This window comes from Hyla sarda, chromosome 9, assembly GCF_029499605.1.
Source record: "Hyla sarda isolate aHylSar1 chromosome 9, aHylSar1.hap1, whole genome shotgun sequence".
Lineage (NCBI taxonomy): Eukaryota > Metazoa > Chordata > Amphibia > Anura > Hylidae > Hyla > Hyla sarda.
In genome coordinates this window covers 12,972,224-12,988,456 of record NC_079197.1, presented here as the reverse complement: position 1 = coordinate 12,988,456, position 16,233 = coordinate 12,972,224, and the positions used below count along the sequence as shown (strand labels likewise).

At 45.6% G+C, this 16,233-nt stretch overlaps 1 protein-coding gene across 7 annotated transcripts in view; it reads right to left on the bottom strand.

Annotated features, from left to right (window-relative positions):
• CCDC120 (coiled-coil domain containing 120) overlaps positions 1–16,233 on the bottom strand; it is a 59,198-nt gene that overhangs the window by 3,962 nt on the left and 39,003 nt on the right. For all 7 annotated transcript variants that reach the window (XM_056540902.1, XM_056540900.1, XM_056540899.1 and 4 more), the window contains exons 3-10: positions 15,125–15,197; positions 10,582–10,715; positions 9,248–9,364; positions 6,065–6,305; positions 5,138–5,188; positions 4,367–4,529; positions 3,649–3,750; positions 1,095–1,973 (exon numbers count right to left, since the gene is read on the bottom strand). In XM_056540902.1, the coding sequence (XP_056396877.1) occupies positions 1,095–1,973; positions 3,649–3,750; positions 4,367–4,529; positions 5,138–5,188; positions 6,065–6,305; positions 9,248–9,364; positions 10,582–10,715; positions 15,125–15,161 (1,724 nt within the window). In that variant the 5' untranslated portion in view covers positions 15,162–15,197. The remainder of the gene's footprint in view (positions 1–1,094; positions 1,974–3,648; positions 3,751–4,366; positions 4,530–5,137; positions 5,189–6,064; positions 6,306–9,247; positions 9,365–10,581; positions 10,716–15,124; positions 15,198–16,233) is intronic.

The window sequence follows — 16,233 nt, the reverse complement described above, 5'->3', positions numbered from 1 at the left end:
AGTGACCTCACCAGCAGAATAGTGAGTGCAGCTCTGAAGTATAATACAGGATATAACTCAGGATCAGTACAGGATAAGTAATGTAATGTATGTACACAGTGACCTCACCAGCAGAATAGTGAGTACAGCTCTGGAGTATAATACAGGATATAACTCAGGATCAGTACAGGATAAGTAATGTAATGTATGTACACAGTGACCTCACCAGCAGAATAGTGAGTACAGCTCTGGAGTATAATACAGGATATAACTCAGGATCAGTACAGGATAAGTAATGTAATGTATATACACAGTGACCTCACCAGCAGAATAGTGAGTACAGCTCTGGAGTATAATACAGGATATAACTCAAGATCAGTACAGGATAAGTAATGTAATGTATGTACACAGTGATCTCACCAGCAGAATAGTGAGTACAGCTCTGGAGTATAATACAGGATATAACTCAGGATCAGTACAGGATAAGTAATGTATGTACACAGTAACCTCACCAGCAGAATACTGAGTGCAGATCTGGATTATAAATATTTTTACAATGCTATTCAACTTTTCACGTAGATCCAGATATCACTATACAATGGTGTTCAGAGGTGGACATCCGTTTAAGGCAAGGAAAAAGGTTGTGCAATTGGTTGCTATGGGGAAAACTGCCACCATTATTATTATTATTATTATTTTGCATGGTGCAGACACTATCTATAGCCAAGCCTACAGACACTTCAGTGTTCCAGCTTGTAGCCGCACATCTCTGGCAGACAACGAGGTCTCTCTAGGATTCGTCCTATGCAGGTGCGTTCTCACCTCCATTGAGAATTGATCGTTTGCCTCACCCCCTCCGTATCTTACAGAGAATAAATCATTTACTGCGGGTGTGAGGCCAAGAGCTGCAATACCGGAGAACCCCTTTAAAATAGTTTTTTTGCATAACATTATATGTGAAATGCATTTGGCCCGGACAGGAAAAAAAGTGAATGTTATAATATTTCTGAAGCTGTAGTGTAATATAACTAATGGCATAGCAGTGCCGGAGTGATCGGAGAGGAGCACGGCGGCCTGTGTGAACAGGAGGCGACTCCTAGTAGAGAATCTCATACCTGCCATGCATTGGGGCCCCAGTGAAACTGATGGAGTGTGGAAGAGGGGATCCAGCCTGATAGTGTCCATCGTGGTACCCGGGGCGATAGTATCTCTGATATTGCATGTGAGGAGGGATAGGGCCCCTCTGCACTCCAGCAGGCGCTGCCGAATTGCGGAGGTACCAGTCCCGCAGTCCCTCCAGAGCCAAAGCTTTATGCACATTCCTCTCCATGGTCTCAGGTGGCGGAGCCCGTGGTTGGCTCCGAGAGCGTGGCCCTGGGTGGGAAACCTGAGGGGCAGGGCGCTGTTGGAAGCCATCAGAGGAGTGCCAAGGTTGCTGGAAATGGGATGTATCAGTCAAATGGGGGCCACACGACTTGTTGCGGGTAGGATTCCTGCGCTGTTGCGTCTCTGCCCGGCTCCGCAGGGCTGGACTTCCCGGGTACCCATCATAATAGCCATCTCGTCGGGAGTAATGGCTGTTGCCGTCAGGATCTGCCCACCATGGGGCATCAGGTTCCACCCACCAGTGCCCATCGGGTTCCACCCACCCTCGCTGCTGTTGCTGCTGTCGTTCCATGTAGTAATCCAACAAGATGTCTTCATAAGGAAGCCGAGTATTACTGCTCGGGGTCCGGGGGTCTGGAGATCTTGTTCCCCGTTGCTGGTGGTGAGAGGGTCCGGCCCCGGGCTGAGGGCGCTCACTCAAGGCTTCAGAACTTTTGAAGGATGGTTTTCCCTGGGTCTCTGAAGGAAGGGGTCTCTCGATCAAAGCTTCCGAGCTGTTACTACGCCGATTCCGCGTCGAATGGATGTTTGTGCGGTCGCTGGCGAAGCCCACCTGAGAGTCCTGGCTACCAGTCCACTGTCTCTGAGATAATCCTGAGCCGTCTGACCTGCAAGATGAAGGAACATCGATGGCCTTAACGTCAGATACCACTTATCTATAAGAATTGGGAGATTATTTGGGACCAAAACTGGCCATATACAATTTCAGAATGATCAGCTGACTGTCTAATCCAGACATAGGCAACCTTCGGCACTACAGATGTTTTGGACTACATCTCCCATGATGCTTTTGCAGCATTTTGGCTGTAAGAGCATAAAGGGAGATGATAGTCCAAAACATCTGCAGTGCCGAAGGTTGCCTATGCCTGGTCTAACCCAATGGTCTCAAACTGTGGCCCTCCAGATGTCGCAAAACTTCAACTCCCAGCATGCCCGGACAGCCAACGGCTGTCCGGGCATGCTGGGAGTTGAAGTTTTGCAACATCTGGAGGGCCACAGTTTGAGACCACCGGTCTAACATGTATACAGACCTCTTGACTCAGACATATTGTAGTTCAATTGTCCCCAATCTTTTTTCTTTTTGGAGAGAAGATGGCACCAATAGTCTGGTAGCAGCTTTCCCCCCCCCCCCTTCCCATTCAGAACATATGCACGCTCAGCTGAACCGAGCGTACACGTGTATGGAGGTTCAGGAGAGAGTTGTTGTTGGTTGAACAAGTCTTCTGATATTTTATCTGTATGGTCAGCCTAAGGCCCCTTTCACACTACTGTTATGACACGGTAGCGCGACGGCCGTCAGGACCGCCGGGGAGAATAGCTGGAGAAAAAAAATACTGCTTGCGCAGTCTTTTTCTCCCGCTATTATCGCTGAAGAACAGCGGCGTCCGACGGACCCCATTGACTATAATGGGGTCCATCGTGACCCGCTGTTGCCCCCCATCAACACTACGCCTGTCAACCCCCCCCCAAAAAAAAAAGTTTGACAGTCATTCTTGACGTTGCACAATGGCATTGTTCGGCCACCAGCTATTTTACACTCCATACACGTGCACACTTGGCTCAGATGAGCATGCAGATGTTTTAAATAGAGAAAAGAAAACAAGCAACTGCTAGAAATTTCTTGCAGAAAGTTATCTCCCCATGAGAAGAAAAGGATGGGACTTAAATGGGTACTCCGGTGGAAAACTTTTTATTTTTATTTATTTTTTTAAATCAACTGTTTAAAAGTTAAAGATTTGTAAATTTCTTCCTTTAAAAAAATCTTTGCCCATCCAGTACTTTTTAGCAGCTGTATGCTACAGAGGAAATTCTTTTCTTTTTGAGTTTCTTTTTTGTCTTGTCCACAGAGCTCTCTGCTGACACCTCTTTCCAGAGCAGAATAGGCTTGCTATGGGGATTTTCCCCTGCTCTGGACAGTTCCTCACATGGACAGAGATGTCAGCAGAGAGCACTGTGGACAAAACAAAAGAAATTCAAAAAGAAAAATAATTTTCTCTGCAGCATACAGCTGCTAAAAAGTACTGGAAGGGTAAAGATTTTTTAATAGAAGTCATTTACAAATCTGTTTAACTTTCTGGCACCAGTTGATAAAAAAAAAAAAAATATATATATATATATATATATATATATTTTTTTTTTTTTTCCACCGGAGTACCCCTTTAGTAAAATCCAATTACCAGAGGCTTCTTTCCTCTCAGACTATTGGGTTGGAGTCAGGAGGCCCCCATACGCTAGAAGGTTGGTAAATCCCACCTAACATTACTATGTACCATCAATACCCACCTCAGGGCAGAGCTGCTGCAGGCGTTACGACTCAGAATGGGGGTAGCAGGGACACTCCGACCCTCCAGACTGGACAGGCTCCGAGGAAATGACCGAGTGGGGCTAAGAGGGGGAAAAAAAAGCAAATACTGTATACAAAGCAGTTTCATAAACAGTGATTATTGGGTACAGTAATTAGTTGGGTACCCCGACACCACTATACAGCACAATCACTGTCTATGTGGTTGTGTTTGATGCAACTTCACTCCATTTACGTACATGGGGCCTTGTTGCAGTACCAAACACAACCATATTGACATAAATCACACTGTACAATAAGTGGTCACGGCACTAGCGGATTGGTGGGAGCAGCCGCCATTAATAACACATCAAGGGTCTATCTTTGGGCTAGACTATCAATGATAGATCTATATAGCCCTCTGCCTATGGCTCATAAACATTCTATGAAGGTAAAACATTGTGCAGCGCCCATAAGCCTATACAGCTACAGCCATGTTCTCCAACTAGTGGCTCTCTAGCTATTGCAAACTACAACTCCCATCATGCCAACAGCTACCAATAGAAGGACAGCCACTAGAATATAGAGGGCAACATCATATAGCATTAACCCAGATGGCACATGTAGACCGAGCAGCAGACCGCTCCGTATTTCGGCTTGGGACGTATATTACATCATCAGCCCTATGAGATTTCAACCCTACTGTACCTACGCTCTTACCTTGCTGTACTCGCCATGGAGTTGCGCCGGTTGTGGACCTCACAGTACAGCTCTACAGGGGATGCTTTCCAGCCCACCCTTCTCTCTGGACTGTTGGAGACAGCCCGGGAGTGTTCAGACAGTCTAGGAGGCGACGGACGCATACCGGATGATAGGACATCATCTGCAGGAGAACAGCAGATTTACATACAAAATCCATAACATCCTCACCAAATCCATTAAAGAGGCCCCTCGTGACATCACACCTCATCCCTTCAATGCAAGTCTATGGGAGGGGGCGTGACATAGACTTCCATTGAGGGGATAGGGCTTGACTTCACGAGGCCCCGGCGCCGTCTCTAAGCGGAACATTTTGGTCCGAACGCTAAGTAGCGGAGTACCCTTTAATAGAAATCTGTGATCAGTGTCACCTGCACTACTCTGACGGTATGGACAGGTAGTGCAGGTGACACTGATGACAACAGTACTCACCTTGTCACCTTCCGTGCTGTGGTTCTCTGGCAATCCTCTTTGGTATCTTCAGTTCCGGGCCCGGCTTGGAGCATGGGCGGAGCTTAGTGATGTCACCGCTGCTGTTCTCTGCTGGGTCACTAAGCTCCGCCCATGCTCCAAGTCTGACCTGGAACTGAAGATACCGAAGAGGATTGCCGGAGAACGACGGCACGGAACAAGGTGAGTACCGTTGTCATCAGTGTTACCTTGCACAACCTATCTGTACTGACAAGTGACCCTGATGAAAGATTTACTTAAAAAAATCATTAATGGTCTTACCATGGCTGGCGCTCTCCGATAATGAGCTGCATTCAGATTGGTACGCCTCATCTGGAAGGAGAGAAAACAAAGATAAATGTTGGCTGAACAGTTTTCTCTGATGGAAAAACATATGCACACTCAGCTGAGCCAAGTGTGCATGTGAACTGGAGGGAGGTGCTGAAATAGCTGTTGGATAAGCAAACCAACTCATCCCATAGACGAAGTGTGTGGGTATCTTTAAAGGAGTACTGTGGTGCTAAACAATTTATCCCTTGTCCAAAGGATAGGGGACAAATTTCTGATTAAGGGGGGGGGGGGGGGGTCTGACTGCCCGACACCCCTCTCTCCCTGTGCACGGAGTGATTTCTGCTCTGTGGGAGGAGGCTGTGGACCCCCAAACAAAGCGGTGATCAACAAGCCCCCTCCATGTATCTCTATAGAAGGGCTGAAGATACATAGACTATGTATCTCCAGCTCTCCCATAGAGATGCATGGAGGGGGCATGTCGGCCACCACTTTCAGTGGGGGTCAACACTGCTCCATTCATGGGGAGAGTCAGGGGCCAAGCAGGAGATCAGACACTTATCCCCTATCCTTTGTACTCCTTTAAGCTGTCCATACGGATAAGATAGCCATTGGCTGCATGAGCATTTGGACAGCAGTTATTTCTCTGGATCCCATATACATATGCATGCTTGGCTACAGTGAGCATGCATATGTTCAGCTGCCAGATTCTTTGGTGGCAGCTTACCTCCCCATAGACAAAAGGTTTGGTAAGTGAAATTGAACATGCCCAATCCTTGCCCCAATAGACATTAGATGGTCGTCCCATCAGGTTTGGCAGACACCTATCTAATGTGTATAGTTAGCTTTAGTAGAATGTGACACCCACCAGGCACCACCCTAGATAAGGGTCCCAGTACAATCATATTGGCAGAAACTCACCCAGCAGACTGTGTGGCACCCTGTGTGTGGGTCTCAGGCCCAGCTTCCTGCGCAGGTTGTTGCTCTGCTCCTCTAACTCCTGCAGTCGACGTAGCGCATCCAGATACACAAGCCTCCGCTTCCTGCGCTGTTCCATGGTGAGCTCCGCGCTCTGCTCCGCTGCCAAGCTCAGTTTCCGGGCCGCCTCCGCCATCTGCATCTGCAGGGTGAAGTCCCTCTCCAAGCGCTCCAACTGTACCTCCTGCAGGAAACAAGAAGCAAAGCTCTGGTTATCAGGACATTCTAAGGGTTAAAGGGGTATTCCAGGAATTTTTTTTTTTATATCAACTGGCTCCAGAAAAGTTAAAACAGATTTGTAAATTACTTTATTAAAAAATACTAATCCTTCCAATAATTATCAGCTGCTGAAGTTGAGTTGTTCTTTTCTGTCTGGCAACAGTGCTCTCTGCTGACATCTCTGCCTGTCTCGGGAACTGCACAGAGTAGAAGAGGTTTGCTTTGGGGATTTGCTTCTACTCTGGACGGTTCCCAAGACAGGTGTCATCAGAGAGCACTTAGACAGAAAAGAACAACTCAACTTCAGCAGCTCATAAGTACTAAAAAGGATTAAGATTTTTTAATAGAAGCAATTTACTAATCTGTTTAACTTTCTGGAGCCAGTTGACATAAAAAAAAAAAGAAGTTTTTTTCCTGGATAACCCCTTTAATATGACAAGCATTTTGCGCCAATCACCTTGTGCTGTAAGGATGCTGTGTCAGGGCATGCTGGGAGTTGTAGTCTCATCACAGCTGGAGACCACACAACTTGTAACCCAGTAGTTTTGCAACAAGTAGTTTTGAAACAGCTGGAGACACACTGTTTGGAAAAACAGTATTGTGTCCCGAAATACCACCATACAGGGCACAAATAATAATGCCATACAGTGCCCAAATACTACCATAGGAGGGAACTAAAATACTGCCATACAGTGCTCAAATATCACCATAAAGGGCACTAATAATAGTGCCATACAGTGCCCTAATACCACCATGCAGGGCACTAATACTGCCATACAGGGCACTAATAATAGTGCCATACAGTGCCCTAATACTACCATGCAGGGCAAACATATCACCATACAGGGCACTAATAATAGTGCCATACAGTGCCCAAATATCACCATAAAGGGCACTAATAGTGCCACACAGTGCCCAAATACCGCCATACAGTGCCCAAATACTACCATACAGGGCACTAATAATAGTGCTATACAGGGCCCACATATCACCATAGAGGGCACTAATAATACTGCCATACAGTACAGTTTATGAGGATTCAGGTGCTATACAGTAAGCAGATGGTGCTATACAGTAAGCATATATTACTGCCATGGAATGCCTGAATAACAGTGCATTAATACAGCCATGTGGTCCCCATATAAGACTGCTATACACTGCTGTTTGGAAAACACTGTTGAAACCCAATGTGTTACAAGAGCTGCAGTACTGAGAACAGCCAGTAGATGTCAGTCATCTCATCTCCTATATAATCTATAATATATCTGTAGGGTAATATTGGTTAATAGTTTCTTAATACATCCGAAGCCTCGGAGGACGAACAACAAAGCAATGAGAACGGAGCCTCAAGGACATCCAGAGCGTTTTCCACCAAGGACGGGCCTGATCCCATAACAGCACCTGACTGCATTGGACGCCGGCCATGTTCATTCAGATGCAGCAGAGGTTTCATTTTTAGTCTGGGAATCTTTTGACTCTTCCTGCTGGAAATAGCGTCAGGATCAGCTCAATGGATGCCAGGAAAAAATATGATTGTGGGAGCGAGAAATGACTGAAGAGATAATGTACCAGCGGCCCCAGCATGGATGGAGGCACTTAATACTCTTAAAGAGACAGGAGTCCTTAAAGGGGTACTCTTCCCCTAGACATCTTAGGGGATAAGATGTCTGATCGCGGGTGTCCCGCCGCTGGTGACCCCTGCAATCTCCCTGCTGCACCCGGCATTCGTTTTGAGCGTCGCAGGCTCGTGATGTCACAGCCACACCTCGCTCGTGACATCATGGCCACGCCCCCTCAATGCAAGTCTATGGGGGGGGGGGGGTGACTTCCTTCACGCCCCCTCCCATGGACTTGAATTGAGGGGGCGTGGCCATGACGTCACAAGCCTCCGCCCCACATCGCCAGTAATCCGGCACGGAGAGAAGTTCGCTCTGTGCCCCGGATGTCTGGGGTGCCGCAGCAGAGATCGCAGGGGTCCCCAGCGGCGGGACCCCGTAATCAGACATCTTTGGATAGGAGGTAAGATTTCTAGGGGCAGAGTACCCCTATAATGTATGTTAAAGGGGTTGTGCAGCAAAAAGTAACATATCCCCTTTGCACAGGATAGAGGATAAGCATCTGATCGATGGGGGTTTGACTGTTGGGACCCACCGCGATCTCCTGTACTGGCCTTGGCTTTTTGAGAGGAGTATGTGCGGGGGACAGCACGCGCTCCATTCATTCTCTATGGGAGCGTAGAAGAGACCCCAGTGAGTGCTGTATTTGGGCATCTCCGGCGCTTGCACAGAGATTAATGGAGCGGGGGGGTCCCATCAGTCAGACCCCCCTGCGATACGACACCTGTCCCCAGTGGTCGCCCTAATCAGACCCGGAGCGAACACGCTCCGGGGACTGATTACAAACGGGGTGCCGCGTTCAAGATCACGGGGGTCCCCAGCGGCAGGACTCCCGGGATCAGGCATCTTATCCCCTTTCCTTTGGATAGGGGATAAGAGGTGTAAGCACCAGAGAACCCCTTTAAAGCTCCACTGACGTACTATTACATCATGGCTGTGTTAAAGGGGTATTCCCCACAAAAGATAGGGCATAAGATGTCCGGTCGCGGGAGTCCCACCACACTGACCCCCCTGCGATCTCTGTGCAGCACCTGGCAGATCTGTAAATTACTTCTATTTGATAATCTTAATCCTTACAGTACTTAGCTGCTGCATGCCCCACAGGAAGGAGCTGATAAGTACTGGAAGGATTAAGATTATTAAATAGAAGTAATTTAGAAATCTGTTTAACTTTCTGCCACCAGTTGATTTAAATTTTTTTCCCTCCACGTAGTACCCCTTTAAGTACATCTGTACGGACTTTCCCCCCCATAAACCGCAACTGTGACCCTAGGACCTTGCAAGTACTGACCTCTGCTCTGGTTACGGTGGCTGCGCTCACTCGAAACGCCCGCTGTCTCCTTGCGATGACTGGGGGTCTCTCGCCATACTCCAGTGGGTACTCTGGGGGGACCTGCCCCGTCAGTTCCTATAGGATAGATCCATGTGTTACAGACTCATCATAGTAAAAGTTAGATACAAGGGCCTGTTGCTTTAATGGTTCAGTCAATAGAGGCAGCAGAAAAAAAAAAGTAAAAATAAATCGGTAAAGCCTCATTAGTTCCTGTGTGACGGCGGTGGGGGCAGGGAATGCAGCCGGGGACACAAGGGGATAAGCCGTCATGCCGTGTCAGGCCGTACCCTCACCAATATCTGACATTCATTTACAAGGCTTGTAAGCTTGCACTTTCTTAAAGGGGACACTAAACCACAAAAAAAAAAAAGATAAAAAAAAAAAAGATAAAGAAATAAAAAATAAATAAATAAGTGTATCTTCTCTCCACTGGCTGTAAAAGCAAATGCCATCTATTGTTCCCTGTTATCAGCCATTCAAGGAGCCTTTCTGGGTTATCTCCAGGGAATGTTTACATACATATGTGCATGTAACAGCTGCGGGGCTCGAAAAGTGACAACCGCTGCTCAGAGGGCCAAAAGTCCTCAGGACGGTCGTCACTTCTCCCACTACCCCCACCCCCCCTGACGCCACCCCACCCCGCTGTGGTCCTGAATGCGAACTGAATTTAGACACACCACTTTTCAGCTGTTGCTAAACTACAACTCCCAGCATGCCCGGACAGCCGAAGGCCTTGAAACACATTGCAACATTACTTTATGGCAATGTTTCCCAACCAGGGAGCCTTCAGCTGTTGCAAAACTACAACTCACAGCATGCCCGGACAGCCTTTGGCTGTCCGGGCATGCTGGGAGTTGTAGTTTGGCAACAATTGAAGGCCCCCTGGTTGGGAAATACTGCCCTTGATGCAATGTTTCCCAACCAGGGTGCCTCCAGCTGTTGCAAATCTACAACTCCCAACATGCTGGGGGTTGTAATTTTGCAACAGCTGGAGACACACAGTTTGAAAAATACTAGGGTAGGGTGACACGTGCTGTCTTTTGCTGCTGCGGATTTTCCTTCGTATTGAAGTCAATCTACGCAGCTGATTTTGCTACCCATTGACTTCAATGGGTAGGAAAATAAGCAGCGGCAAAATACGGCCCGTGTGACCCTACCCTTAAAGGATCAGTCACACTCCGTAAGAAAAAACGGAGTTGTAGTTTTTCAGCAGCTAAAGCGCAGCAGGTTGCGGATCACTGGTGTAAACTGCGCCGTTTTGTGATGTGGCGGCACAATGACGCACTACCCACCGCCTCCTGCAGGCACAGCCTCCGCAGCTCATTGACTTTCTGCCTTAGGGACTCCTGGAGGTCTCGCTGCTTCTCGGAGAGGTCGGAGATCAGCTGGGCTCTCTGCTTAGAAGAGGAGTCAAAGAGGGCACCACCTGCGGAGAAAAGCACAATGGGGGTCACATTTACAAATAGATTACATGATGACGAGAGCCACAGTCTCCTTGGTTAACGACACCGGACAGTATCCCTCCATATACCGCTAAAAGTATGGAGCCTTAACCCTAACAGGACGCACAGGTTGGATCAACTAACATGGGCTGATGTGAAGATAAGGAAAGAAATGTTAACAAACACCATACAGGGCCAAATACTGTAATTTTGCCATACAGTGCTTAAATACCACTATACAGGGTACTAATATTAATGCCATACAATGAACAAACACCACCATACAGAGCACTAGTACTGCCATACAGTGTCCAAATACCACTAACAGTGCACTAATAATACTGCCATACAGTGCTCAAATACCACCATACAGGGCACTAGTAATACTGACATACAGTGCTCAAATACCACCATACAGGGCACTAGTAATACTGCCATACAGGGCACAAATACCACCATACAGGGCACTAGTAATACTGCCATACAGTGCACAAATACCACCATACAGGGCACTAGTAATACTGCCATACAGTGCACAAATACCACCATACAGGGCACTAGTAATACTGCCATACAGTGACCAAATACCACCATACAGGGCACTACTAATACTGCCATACAGTGCTCAAATACCACCATACAGGGCACTAGTAATACTGGCATACAGTGCACAAATACCACCATACAAGGCATTAGTAATACTGCCATACAGTGACCAAATACCACCATACAGGGCACTACTAATACTGCCATACAGTGCTCAAATACCACCATACAGGGCACTAGTAATACTGCCATACAGTGCTCAAATACCACCATACAGGGCACTAGTAATACTGCCATACAGTGCACAAATACCACCATACAGGGCACTAGTAATACTGCCATACAGTGCTCAAATACCACCATACAGGGCATTAGTAATACTGCCATACAGTGACCAAATACAACCATACAGGGCCCTAGTAATATTGCCATAAAGAGCCCAAATTCCACCATAAAGGGGACTAGTAATACTGCCATACAGTGCACGAATATCACCATACAGGGCATTAGAAAAACTGCCATACAGTGGTCCATATAGCACCCAACAGTGCACTAATAATACTGCCATACAGTGCTCAAATACCACCATACAGGGCACTAGTAATACTGACATACAGTGCTCAAATACCACCATACAGGGCACTAGTAATACTGCCATACAGGGCACAAATACCACCATACAGGGCACTAGTAATACTGCCATACAGTGCTCAAATACCACCATACAGGGCACTAGTAATACTGCCATACAGGGCACAAATACCACCATACAGGGCACTAGTAATACTGCCATACAGTGCTCAAATACCACCATACAGGGCACTAGTAATACTGACATACAGTGCTCAAATACCACCATACAGGGCACTAGTAATACTGACATACAGTGCTCAAATACCACCATACAGGGCACTAGTAATACTGCCATACAGGGCACAAATACCACCATACAGGGCACTAGTAATACTGCCATACAGTGCACAAATACCACCATACAGGGCACTAGTAATACTGGCATACAGTGCACAAATACCACCATACAAGGCATTAGTAATACTGCCATACAGTGACCAAATACCACCATACAGGGCACTACTAATACTGCCATACAGTGCTCAAATACCACCATACAGGGCACTAGTAATACTGCCATACAGTGCTCAAATACCACCATACAGGGCACTAGTAATACTGCCATACAGTGCTCAAATACCACCATACAGGGCATTAGTAATACTGCCATACAGTGACCAAATACAACCATACAGGGCCCTAGTAATATTGCCATAAAGAGCCCAAATTCCACCATAAAGGGGACTAGTAATACTGCCATACAGTGCACGAATATCACCATACAGGGCATTAGAAAAACTGCCATACAGTGGTCCATATAGCACCCAACAGGGCACTAATAATACTGCCATACAGTGTCCAAATAACTGGGCCCTCAAAGTATGTGGATTCAGCATTGATGTAACTGCGGATGGTGCTATACAGTAAATATATTACTGCCATAGATTGCCTTAATAACAGTACATTAATACAGACGTCTGACCAGGCATGCTGGGAGGTGTAGTTTTATAACAGCTGGAGGCACCCTGGTTGGGAAACATTGGCTTAGATGGTTGGCGGTCCAATGACATTCATCCCTCCATGTGGTCTCAAAAATATGACCTTACCCACCTACCCATAGAGCTAAACCAGCATGTACAGGGCGGTATTCACACTTGCACTGACTTGTTCACAAGCCCCCCTGATGGCGATAAAGATCTGCGAGCAGCACAACAGCTGGGAAGCGTCACATTCCTCCAGAGCCGAGTGTCAGCTGCTAAACAGGCTGCAGGGGTGCGAGACCGACATGATGGTTGTGTATTATGTAGGAGAGATATGAGACAGACAGATATGAGACAGACAGATATGAGATAGATAGATATGAGAGAGAGAGAGAGATAGATATGAGAGAGAGAGAGAGAGAGAGAGAGAGAGAGAGAGAGAGAGAGAGAGAGAGAGAGAGAGAGAGATATGAGAGAGAGAGAGATAGATATGAGAGAGAGAGAGAGAGAGAGAGAGAGAGAGATGAGAGAGATAGATATGAGAGAGAGAGAGAGAGATATGAGAGAGAGAGAGAGAGAGAGAGAGATATGAGACATGAGAGAGATAGATATGAGACATGAGAGAGATAGATATGAGACATGAGAGAGATAGATATGAGACATGAGAGAGAGAGAGAGAGAGAGATATGAGAGAGATAGATAGATATGAGAGAGATAGATAGATATGAGAGAGAGAGATAGATAGATATGAGAGAGAGAGATAGATAGATATGAGAGAGAGAGATAGATAGATATGAGAGAGAGAGATAGATAGATATGAGAGAGAGAGATAGATAGATATGAGATAGATAGATATGAGATAGATAGATATGAGATAGATAGATATGAGATAGATATGACACAGATAGATAGATATGAGATAGATATGAGATAGATAGATATGAGATAGATAGATATGAGATGAGATAGATATGAGATGAGATAGATATGAGATAGATAGATATGAGATGAGATAGATATGAGATGAGATAGATATGAGATGAGATAGATATGAGATAGATAGATATGAGATGAGATAGATATGAGATGAGATAGATATGAGATAGATAGATATGAGATAGATAGATAGATATGAGATAGATAGATAGATATGAGATAGATAGATATGAGATAGATAGATATGAGATAGATAGATATGAGATAGATAGATATGAGATAGATAGATATGAGATAGATAGATATGAGATAGATAGATCCAGTTGCAGCCACTGATTTAGTACTATATCCCTGGCCTGTATAGTGACCTCTCTATGTGAATACACCATCTCCTGGATTAGCATTGATGCCCCGGGCCATGGATTTTTTAGGACTACATTTGCATTGGGTGGCGGTTTTCCAAGATCCTTCCACACCCATATTGCTTCCCATGTCGAGTCCCACATTGAACGTGTTCTGTCGTAATCGACCTCGATATCAGCCAGCGGGGCCTGAAAGCCATGATGATTCCAGATGTGGAATCTGTACATCAGGGGTCTCCAACCTGCGGCTCCCCAGCTGTTGCAAAAACTAAAGCTCCCAGCATGCTGGGAGTTGTAGTTTCACAGCGGATGGAGAGTTAGAGGTTTGAGACCCCTGATCTAGATCAATGGCAAATTCAAACGAAACAAATCTAATATAGTCCAGTGTTTCCAACCAGGGTGCCTGCAGCTGTTGCCTCCAGCGGCTGCATTAGATCAGTGGCAGTCAAAACCAATCTAAGGGTGGGTTCACACTATATTTGTAGTGTACGGGTGCCGAATCCGGTTGGGAGGAGCGAAAACCGTCCGCTCCCGTATCCCAGCCAGATCCGACTCGAACCCCATTCATTTCAATGAGCCAACCGGAGTCAAACGCTGACTCTGGCTCATTTTTGCCCCACATATGGTTTTCTGACCAGACCTAAAACCGTGGTATACCACGGTTTTAGGTTCAGTTAGAGAACTGTATACGGGGCAAAAATGAGCCAGAGTCAGCGTTTGACTCCGGTTGGCTCATTGAAATGAATGGGGTTCGAGTCGGATCTGGCTGGGATACGGGAGCGGACGGTTTTCGCTCCTCCCAACCGGATTCGGCACCCGTACACTACAAATGGAGTGTGAACCCACCCTAATATATGTGGGCCAGTGTTTCCGAACCAGGGTGCCTCCAGCTGTTGCAAAACTACAACTCCCAGCATGTCCGGACAGCCGAAGGCATTCTGGTTGGGAAACAGTGCTATGGGCACTTACATTATATACCGGTATAGAGTATTTTACCTGACGTAGAGATGCCACAGGGACCTTTCACCTCCATGTTTGTTCCGCAGCTCCTATCAGCGTTGAGGGAAGCCTAAAAATATAATGGAGATCGGTCAAACTGAAAACATGAGCAGCGACAGGTTGTGGCAGTCAGTAATAATAATTAATTCTTATTATTATTATAAATAAAATAAAAACTAAAATAAAAATATTAATAAATTAATAAAATAATAAAAATGATTAATGAAAATAGAATAAAAATGATGATAAAAATTATATATATATATATAGTGTGTGTTTACTATGTATAGAACGATATACACACACATAAACAACACATACACAATATATATCTCTATCTATATATCTATATCTATACTGCATATCTATAGATCTATATCTATCTTATCTATATCGATATATCTCTATCTCTATATATGTCTATATCTATATACACACACACACACGGTATATACAGTTTCGCACTAGACCACTTGAGACCCTCATCAAACCCCCCCCTCCCCCCCACCCGCACTGTGCTCTGGCATCAAAGAAGTGGCTTCTACCATGTCAATAAGGCCGATTTGAATAGAAATGAGAGAAGAAAGGAGATTGATGGGGGAGAAGTTGAGTCCGGCACCAATAAAGTTTTTTTTTAAAGTCCCAGCCCTCCCCTCCTCCACGCAGACACCAAATGCCCAAGAACTAAAAAAAAAACACCAACTTCAAGGACATCTGCTTTATAGATAAAGGAGCGGACACGGAAGGGCGCAAGAGAAACTCACGTTTTTTGTAAACCCCACAAAACACAAGGTTTGGTATAAAAAAAAAATCTGAACCTGCAATACTATTCCCTGCACGCTTAGTCCATATTTTCAGCCTAATATTTTTTCCATTTAAACCCCCCAAAAAACTGCAAAAAACATTAGCAGTAATTTTGCCATTTGCTTATTTTTTTTTTACGCCTTGTTAGCGATTTTAGAAACTTTTTTTTCCAGACTTTCTTTTGCTACAACAAATATATTTTTTTTGGTAACATTTACACGTTTATCACATTTTGTACAATTGTGGTACAAGGTTTTCATTTTTGCCATGACTTTTGGAAATCATAGCAAAACCAGAAAAAT